Source organism: Vespa mandarinia, chromosome 2, assembly GCF_050613455.1.
Source record: "Vespa mandarinia isolate Hongniang chromosome 2, ASM5061345v1, whole genome shotgun sequence".
NCBI lineage: Eukaryota > Metazoa > Arthropoda > Insecta > Hymenoptera > Vespidae > Vespa > Vespa mandarinia.
Genome location: NC_140811.1, coordinates 10,831,369 through 10,841,502, shown reverse-complemented (window position 1 = coordinate 10,841,502; position 10,134 = coordinate 10,831,369). Strand labels below are relative to the sequence as shown.

The following is a 10,134-nucleotide window of genomic DNA, read 5'->3' as shown; positions in this document are numbered from 1 at the left end:
GTTTTGCCGTAATCGAATTTCTTATAAAAAAAGCGAATCATCGCGTTGCAGTCTTACACGTCGTATTTGTGCATATAGCATATGACGTATACGTCGAGAAACACATGTATCTCTCTTATCGTCGTTGCTATCGCGAGATACATTGAAGGTTTCTATTTATATACTGACACGATCATGTACCGCTCACAACGGCCCTAAATTAAAAAAAATTTTTTTTTAATTTAAAAATCATAAAAGAAAAATTTAATTTTTTTTTTTTAAACTGTCATAACGAATTGTTCGTTCGTAATGACTACGTTTAAAATTACTACTACCAATATCATTCTAATTTCATTGAATTTAATAAGAAAAAAATGGCCGCTTGGATACACCTTTACACACAACGTATACTATTCTATTTAAAACGTACAATATATATTTATATATATATATATATAATATATATATGATATAATATAGTATTACGAATGAACGCTAACACCGTACAGAAACAAAAAGGGAGTAGCAACACATTCACACGCCATTCAAACACTAATGGTTCCTTTTAAAGCCTTTTCTAATAATAGGAGAAGTGTATATTATAAACGGGTTTTGGTATTTTCGGGTTTGCATAGAACTACGAGGAGTGTTTTGGGTATGGGTATGGAGGAGGGGATCAATATATGCTCACGCGTAAAATCTTAATTAGCGCTCTAGCGCACTTACATATATACCTTCGTATCGTCATACTATTACTATTATATATATGTATATGTTATATCATGTAGAATAAAGTCCCGAGCGTAGTGCAAGTGCGAAGAGCGAAAACGGATTTGTAGTGTAATATCTTTTTTCTCAACATGTCTTTTTTTCTGACAATTGGATGTAAATGGAGAACGAACGATCGCCGATCCATAATTAATCAATATTCTTTCATATTCTCGTCCGATAATCCTCGCTCCTACGCGCCTTCGAAAATCGTACGAGATCATTCTAACAACAAAACTTTTCTAATATCTCTTTTTTTCTCCCTCTTCTCCTCATCTCCTCAACTCCTCATCTTCATCTATTTCAATCCAATCAAATATCTCTTTCTCTTCGAGCCGAGTTTTAACAAATTATCATCATAAATTTTCTATTCCCATCTTCATTTATCTAAACTTTTATCCGCTTCGAAAAACGCGCACGAGCGAATAGCGACCATATATGGCTGTGTTGTGTTTGTGTATGTATATGTAAGTATATGTATTAGTATTGTTAATAACAACATTATGTTCTATGTACATTTGTACCTTAGCCAACGTATCCGATCGATTCGATAAACGGCCGAGCTCCTGAAAATCACGACTCTTTCTTTTTCTTTCTCAGAAATTATCCGCTTTTTTCGTTTCTTTTCATTTCTCCAGATCGGCACACGCTTTTAGAAGTTAGAACAAACCTGGAGCTCGGACTCTTTCAACCGTAAGAGTGTGAAAGACAGCCGGTGTGTGTACTATTTCTGTCATCGACGCCTGGTATCCTTGTCTCTCCAACAACGTTTTCCATCTATCTTCCACTTATCTCTCTCTTTCTTTCAAAGTAGTACTCCCTGTCTTCTCATTAATAAAATTGATTAATACAATTTTTAAACGTATCTCTTACAAACAAAACACATATCTCTTTCTCTCTCTCCTCTCTCTTTCTCTCTCTCTCTCTCTCTCTCTCTCTCTCTCTCTCTCTCTCTCTCTCTCTCTCTCTCTCTATTTTTGCCTTGTATTAGTTTTCTTCCTTCTAATCGCGATAAGTTCTTTTTCTTATGGAACGCAACTTCGAGAGACGAAGGCGCATCTGATTCAGCGTCTTCGCGAGCAAAGGGAAAAACAAAATCGCTCTCCAGTAGCGTCAATCGATATAAAATTTCTTTCTTGCTCTAACGTTTAAGTATTAACAATAATCGGGTAATGTACATTATCATAATCATTATTGTTTCATCTCATTATTATTATTACTATTAAATTACACCATTTAGAGGAAATAAGAGGAATAATTTTCTTCTTGTTTCTTTTCTTTTTTCTTTCTTTTTTCTTTTGTCATTTAATACGTTTTTTTCATTCTAGCACTCGGGTTCCTCGGATAAAACCGGCTTTTCCTCCTACCCTTTTAATTTCCTTCGATAAGAGGTTTTTGTTTTTCAAGGAATTGCGTATGCGAGGGAGGGCATGAAATTTATAATCTGTGAAACTTAATCGGGACTCGCGACGTAGAACACGCGTGACCGAAATCGCATCGACGAGAAAATGGAAAGCCGATGTTAAACGAATTTCCTCTAATCTTTTCTCGTCGATCCTTCTTGCCAATATTCGTGTGATCCACGTCCGAAGATTTTTTTAATTTCTCTCCTTTTAACTTATCCTCTTTCACCTCCTTTAACTTTGTTATCAGTAATAGGCGCGTTCGCTTATTTAATTTCCTTCTTTTCCATTTTGTACGTTTCTCGTTAAAGTTTACTTTGCGTAAATAATATATAATATATGCTTATATATATGTATGTATTGTTATTATATGGACGAGTACAAAGAACTCGCGATTTGGTTCGACGTTTTTTCCTCTTTCTTCTTCTTTCTCCCCTCCCCCCCTTTCTCTTAATTCTTTCCATCCTCATCTCTTCTTATCTTCTGGCTAATCTTCCGAGAAACGCCGAGAAAACATGGAAAAGTCGTGCGTGTATAAGTGTCGCCGTAGGCGAGAAATCCTCGTGATGAATCGTGTTGAAAACCATCGTGATGAATCGTGTTGAAAACACATATCGGTTCTTACTGTTGTTCGAGAGAAAAGAGAGACAAGTCATTGTCCGTGGTATACCTTCAAAATATAAAGAATTTGACTCTGGTGCGTGCGTATCATTACAAGATCAAAATGATCAAGATCGAGTCTTTTGCAAGCTTTTTAACGGACTTTTGGACCGGTCTTTAAAATTTTCCTCTCGTTCGAACAATCATCTTTCAAAGAGTAGATTTCATATATTGACAAAAACGAAACAGCAATATATATATATATATATATATATATATATATATATATATACATATATATATATATATATATACATATATATTCTTTTTTTAGTTTGTCTAAATTAGATAAAATTAGTTTTCTTGTTTCTAAACGAGCTATGTTTGTATATCTGTTGTACGTACATACTGTACATATGCGTGTGTGTATCTTCGTAATATATGTGTATATATATTTATAATATATGCACATGAATCTATATCATCTTCTGTACGTATATAATGCATAATGATAACAGTAATAATAATAGAAGAAAAACCATTAATATTTATATCGATGCAAAAACCTACGCGATATTAGAGACTATCTACATGTATTTGTGTGTAAATGTGTGTGTATTTATCTGTATGTATAATATAAAATGATGGTAGGCCCAACTCAGTTATCACCATCACAGACGATCCACTGAATATGTTTGTTAGGTTTTGGAAGATGCTAATGTTAAATAAAATAATAATTAATGTCAAGTGGATTAAATATTGTGGTGAAACGAGTTACAAACGAAAAGAAAAAATAAAAAAGAAAGGCTAGTGCACAAACGTATCCGTTGAATAAACAGAAAAAAAAGCAGAACGTAAGGATTTTGAAGTAGCTATAAACGACAGAACTGTACTAAATTAAAGGAAACGGAAAAAAAAAAATTAAAACAAAACGGCGAAGCGAAAGGTGGCGAATTTAAAATTCTACCTATACCTTTCGTCGCGATTATCGATCACAAATAAGTATCACTGTTTCGCGTACCAAAAATTTAATGTACACAGGTCGTACGCAATTCCATTTCTATATAAAAATGGACGACATTGTGATACATTTCTTATATTTTCGGTACGCTCATTCATTCATATCTTCTATTTTAATTAACGCTCGGACTCGGTATTACCCAAAGGAGAACTTATTAAAAAGAAGAAAACGAATGGACTAACAATAAAGTTATATATATATACATATATATATATATATATATATATATATATTTTCTATATATCTTGTGTTTGTATGTTTATATTTGTAGAGATATGCGAAACTTTGCGAACGTAAAACAAAAGAAAAGCTCGAACTTTTTGACCCACGAAAATTGCGACTATCTGATAAAAAAAAAAAAGAAAAGCAAAAGAAAACCAATAACTCCTATACGAGTGTTCATGGTATTTATTTATCCGTGTTTCTGCAAATTTGTATCGCGCGTAAAAATCGCTGAATTTATTATCTCTTGAAATATCGTACGTATATTTTCAATTATATTCTTAAAGCATTCCGTCAAAGAACAGGAAATAAAAATTAGTGAAAAACTGCTAACTTGTCGCGCGAGATACATCCTTGACTTCCTACGTGTGTTTTTATTTATTTATCGCATTCGTCGCACGCTGAAAGTACACATTAGATGTGAGTAATACGTATATATGTATTGTATTTTTAATTCGTGTATCATATATATATCTACCTATAGTTGTCTAGCACAGCTGAAACCTTAATGTCCTAAACAGAGACAAAAATTTACGACTCTTTAAAATCGTTATCTACCTCTATTGTTACTATTATTACACATACATATGGACATACATATGCATATACGCATGCACGACATCGCTTTCATACGAATATATGTATGCATAGACCATTTTTGTATGTCGCCTATAATGACGATCAGGGATCTGGATTGGGACTTTGGCGGTGTATTAATGATGAAGCGGCCCAAAAAAATAATTCATTTAAGTAAAATTAAATAAAATAAAAAAAAAAACATTGATTACGCATTATTGCGATTGTTTTCTTTTATACGATAAATAAAAATTCCTAATCGCCAGAATGTCGATCGTTGCTCGATTCATCTACAAGATTGTATTCTATTTTTATCCTCTTAACTACACTTCCTGCCCTTTTCTATCCTCCTGTTCGATCGATCGATTGAGCATGCGAATAAATCTTTGGACGTTGGGTATAATTAAGATGAAGAGAAAATAAAAAAAAAAAAAAAAAAGGAAGGAAGAAAAAAAAATAGAAAATCCAAAACGAAAATATACACCGATAATGCCTTACATACATTATTATATCCTATATATTAATATCCAATATATTTTAATAAATTCCACTCACAATTATCGATGATACAAACCTTCATTTCCATACTTTAGCATTGTTTTTCTTCCTCGCTTTCATAATGACTATCTTCTAAACTCTTTTCATAATTCAACCACTCATTTAACCTGTTCTATATAATCCATCGTCCTGAAGACACAACTCTTCACCCTTACCAAATAAGTCAAACATACTCCTGAGATAATATATTTCCGCATGTGTGTATGCATATATATGAGTGTACCCGAGTGTATAGAGAATATTCGGTAATATTAATATAAAATTTGCGATTGCTGGATATCGATAATTAGGTCACACCGACGCGAATTCAAAAATAGTGCGAACCTACCAAAAAACCCACGAGTCTATCTCTCCGTTTTTATCTTTGTTTCTTACTATATATATATATGCATATAATATATGTTTTTATATATATATATATATACGAATAAAACCATCGAAATATGAAACGCTCGCTCGGTTAATTGACGTCGATACCGGCGACTCACAAAACGAGTGTTACAAAAATTTATTTTCTCTCGCATTTTTTCCCCCGACTTTTATTATTCATCTTGTCTCTTCCGATCCTTCTCTCTCTTTTCTTCAGTTTCTTTTAAAAATTATCTAATGAAGTTTTGAAAATAGCCCAAAGATAAAAAAATAAAAAAAAAAAGCAAACGCCTGCATCAACGGCGAAGTAGCAAAGGTGCTAAAAAAAACCGTGATAGTAAGTGTACATATCCTGAAAGGGGAATTAAACGTAAGTTTAGATCTTCACCTAGTTTCTCTCTCCTCTTCCTTTCTCTCCCTCTCTTTCTCTCTCTTCCTTTCTCAATTTAATTCTCACAAGCTTACATTACTACCTTCCCGTAAAATTTTCTTGAAATTTTTGCGAGGAACTAAACGAAATGAAGAAAACAACTCGTTCGAACGAAGAGCGATCGTCCGTCTCTTTTTATTATTCTCTATCTATTTTTTACTCTTCCTTTCCCTTATTTTTCTCTTCTCTTCTCTTCTTTTCTCTCTCTCTCTCTCTCCCTCTCTTTCTTTCTCTCTATTTATCTCAATCTCTCTCTATTTATCTCTATTTCTATCTCTCATATTTGTTTAAAAAGAGACGTGACAATAGGAACTGCAAATAGTCGATAATTATCGCGTGCAGGCCAGCACCGGCCTTCGCGGCAGCCAACGAAATGGATCATCTCGTCGGTCGAAAAATTGAAAACGGTAGGGAGTGCGAGGCGCGATTTTCTTTACATTTTTTTTTTATTTTTTTCTTTTTTTTCTAAAAAAAAGCGCCCCCAAAAAGGATAAGCTGCAATATACTAGTTTTGTCGACTCGCTGACGACTTTTCGTTTTTCATCTTCCTTTCTTTTTTCATCTTTTTTTATTTATCCACTTCAATAGGAAAAAAAAGAAAAAAAAAAAAAAGAAAAGGGAAAGAACTACTGCACAGGTTTAGATAGAAAATAGAATATGAATCGGGAGGAGCGGATTATAGGAGAGGAAAAAAAATGAGAGCATGGGAAAAAAAACTTGTATAAAGGATAAAAAAAAGCGGGAATTCTTGTTTTGGCACTCTGAGAAAATTTAGCTTTTTGACGAGAGAAATGGTCTCTCTTTCTCCCTCTTTCTCTCTCTCTCTCCCTCTCTCTCTCTCTCTCTCTCTCTCTCTCTCTCTCTCTCTCTCTCTCTCTCTCTCGCAAAAAAGCGAATAAAAAGAAGTGACTGTATCCTTTCTACGTTTTCGTCTACGAAGGAGTTACGGCAGAAAGAAAATGATAAATGCAACCTCTTTATAATGCGTTAACCCTTTGATGCTCGAACGCATTCGTTTTCAGACATCTTACGTCTTTCTAACGAAGAAAGGCAAACCATCAGCACCGTCACACCTCGACCATCATTTATGATTCGTTCAATCAATTAAACGAAAATTAAGAAGAAAACAGAAAGGACCGAGGCGAGGTGTTGTGGTTGCAAAACGAAGAGAAGAATCCTCCTGCATCTTGCATCTCCTTCCTCTTCAATCGAAATCAAAGAGGATCTCCTCTCTCTCTCTCTTTCTCTCCCCCTCTCTCTACACTATTATTATATCTTTCCTAAATATAGAATTCTTCCCGGCGTTTAATTATTCATTGATTAAGTATACTTTAAAAATCGAATAACGTAAAGAAGATACATTATATACGATCGACTATACTATCTTGGGAAAAATGGTGGGCGGTCTGTGTTTGTGGGACGGCCGCTATTGATGGACAGCAACGACCAGCATCGCCAGAAAGAAGTTTAGCTCCTATCTCTTTTTTTTTCCTATTTTCGTATTTTTCTCTCTTTCTCTCATTTTCTCTTATCCTTCCTTTTCTACATTATCAATCCTTTACTCGTCATCTTAAGCTTCTCTTCTATCTTTCTTATAATTTGGTTCTCCTTCGTAATGTCAATCCAATCAAACCTTAAAATCTACACGCATTCCCAGACTCACTCTCTCTTTCTCTCTTTTTCTCGCACACACATTTTCTTAAAACGTATATATCTATACACTGACTATACTTCGAGCGCGCGTGGACTCTTCGTAGCAGTTCTCTCTTATGCTTTTCTCGCAGAATTTCGTACGAATAAATAATGAGAGATAATACATCGCGTGATCGAAATTAAAAAAGATAGAGAATTAAATTTTTTAGATAGAGTTTAGTTCAAAATTTATTGCTGTCGACCGAAAGGGTAAAATTTATTTCTAATCAATTTCCCTCACCCTCACCCTCTCTCTCTGTCTCTCCCTCCCCCAACCCGCCCCCTCTCTCTCTCTCTCGCGCAAATATTATCTATCCGTCATTTTATCCTTTTATCTCGTATCTTTTTTCTAATTCATACGAAAGTTTGCGAGAGAGAGAGAGAGAGAGAAGGAAAAGTCCGCGCAGGAACACTCGACCAATCGAAATTTAATAAACCCATCGCGTGAGTCGTAGATCCTAAAACAAAATCAACATGGCCGCCTTAAACATATAAACTAATAAAATGTAAAAAAAAACAACGTTCTCGATTATCTCTAAGTAACAAACAATAGTTTTTATTTTTTTTTGACCTTTTAGTAAAATCCTTAGCCTTTTTGTTTACCCCTTTTATTCTGTTCTATTTTCTTCCTTCATCATCCTTTAGATTTTTTTCATTTTTCTTTTTATGTTGAACCCATTATATTTTTTCCACCTAACGTCGTCGAATAACCTTTTCTTTTTCGTTCCTATGATTACTTTCGAAGCAGAAAATTTGACTAAGATGATCGATGTCAATGGGAATCGATAGATTCTCTCTCTCTCTCTCTCTCTCTCTCTCTCTCTCTCTCTCTCTCTCTCTCTCTCTCTCTCTCCCTCATTTTGAAGCAAAGAAAAGAACATAACACCGATCACAGGATATCCTCAAAGAATATCAACAGAGATATTCTTCATCAATTTTATATCTTTCTTTCTCGTTTTTGTTGAATACCGAATTTGCGCGTTTAAAAGCCCATTTTTTGTCTTTCCTTCCAATCCCACTTTATCTTACGTAGATTTTTCTAAACTAAATTTAACGCTTTCCTTAAACTAGTAGTCCGTAAGATAGTTGTGTGAAAAAGACAATGTTACACGAGTAATTCTCTACGAAACTTATTTCACTAAAAAGATTTAACTTAAGAAACAGCGAAATACGATTTGACTAATAAACGATTTTAAGAGATTTTTCCGATTACACCGGTGAATTACCAAGTGAACAAAGCTACTCTAAACTTAAGTTTGAGACGTTGGCACGTATCGAGACGATGATTCTCAATAATTCCACCATCTCTCGCTTTTCCTCCATCATTCTAATAATACTGATAAATAAAACTCTTCTTTTAACCGCGCGATTAAACATAATTAATCCTTCATTCTATGAGATTCAAGCTTTATGAACGGGGGAAAAAAAGAAAGAAAAACTAAAACAAAAATATGTGATCGGTGTCATGAGATGCACTCGCTCGATACATCGGCCACGATCTATTATCACTTATTATCTTATTACCTATATATGTATATTTATATTTACCAATCAAGAGAAAAGCATCGAATGTCTCTTTAATTGGTATATACCTCTTCCAAAAAACAGACGATTCTTTGCTCTTGATCTAATATGTTGAAAAGAACGTACCGATAGAAACCTACCCCTTTTCGCGTTAGAAAATAAAAAATTTGATATCTCGATCAATCGCAACGACGCGATCGCAATCATGATTGTGAAAGCGATTGATCAAAATCATCTGCTAAAAGAATAATTTCCAAGGGGTAAGAGAATTTGAAGGATTCGTTACGAATAAAATCGACTTGTGATCGGGAAGAGAGAAATCGGATGCGTTCTGTAAATTATTTTGTGGACGTTGTCTCGAAGACAGAGAGAGAGAAAGAATAATGCCGTAATGAGATAAGAATAACGTCATAATCTCGCAGATAATATCTAGAGCAAGGTCGCCCGAAGCAAGGAAATCAACGGGTCGAAAAAGAGAGGGCTCGGGTCGGACGGCGTACTGCTTAGACGCCGGTTTGCTAACTTCCCTAATGGTTACGGCCACTGACTATAGAGTTGAAATTGCTCGCGGGTAAAGCAGACCGATAGAGGCTTCACGAAGTGGGCGTCGACGGTTCTACAGTGCGGGCAGGCGAACACGCGGCTGTAGTCCGAGTAAAAGTTTAGTCGTTGATGGGGGTAGATCAGTGGCTTCTGGCAGCTGTTGCACTATAACAGAGAGACGGAGACGACTATCGTAACGATTTTTCTATCGTTTCTTTCATTTTTTAACATCAGAACTATATTTATCACATCTGTCACAATTTGGCTGATATAATTTAATAATTATATTTTTAATAATTGTAAAAAGAGAAATTTGTAATCCCATTATTTTGCCGGTTTTTTATTAGTTCTAATGTTAATAATGAAATTATTAAACATTTACGAATACCTAATTGGAATAAAACGTATTATTTACTGTTGAAATCTTTTCGATTTAGAAATCAATGAAT

The 10,134-nt window shown here is 34.4% G+C and overlaps 1 protein-coding gene across 1 annotated transcript in view; it reads right to left on the bottom strand.

Moving 5' to 3' along the window:
• Positions 1–4,024: 4,024 nt before the first annotated feature.
• heca (hdc homolog, cell cycle regulator) overlaps positions 4,025–10,134 on the bottom strand; it is a 122,741-nt gene continuing 116,631 nt past the window's right edge. The window contains exon 5 of the mRNA XM_035873222.2: positions 4,025–9,850. Within this exon, the coding sequence (XP_035729115.1) occupies positions 9,677–9,850 (174 nt within the window). The 3' untranslated portion in view covers positions 4,025–9,676. The remainder of the gene's footprint in view (positions 9,851–10,134) is intronic.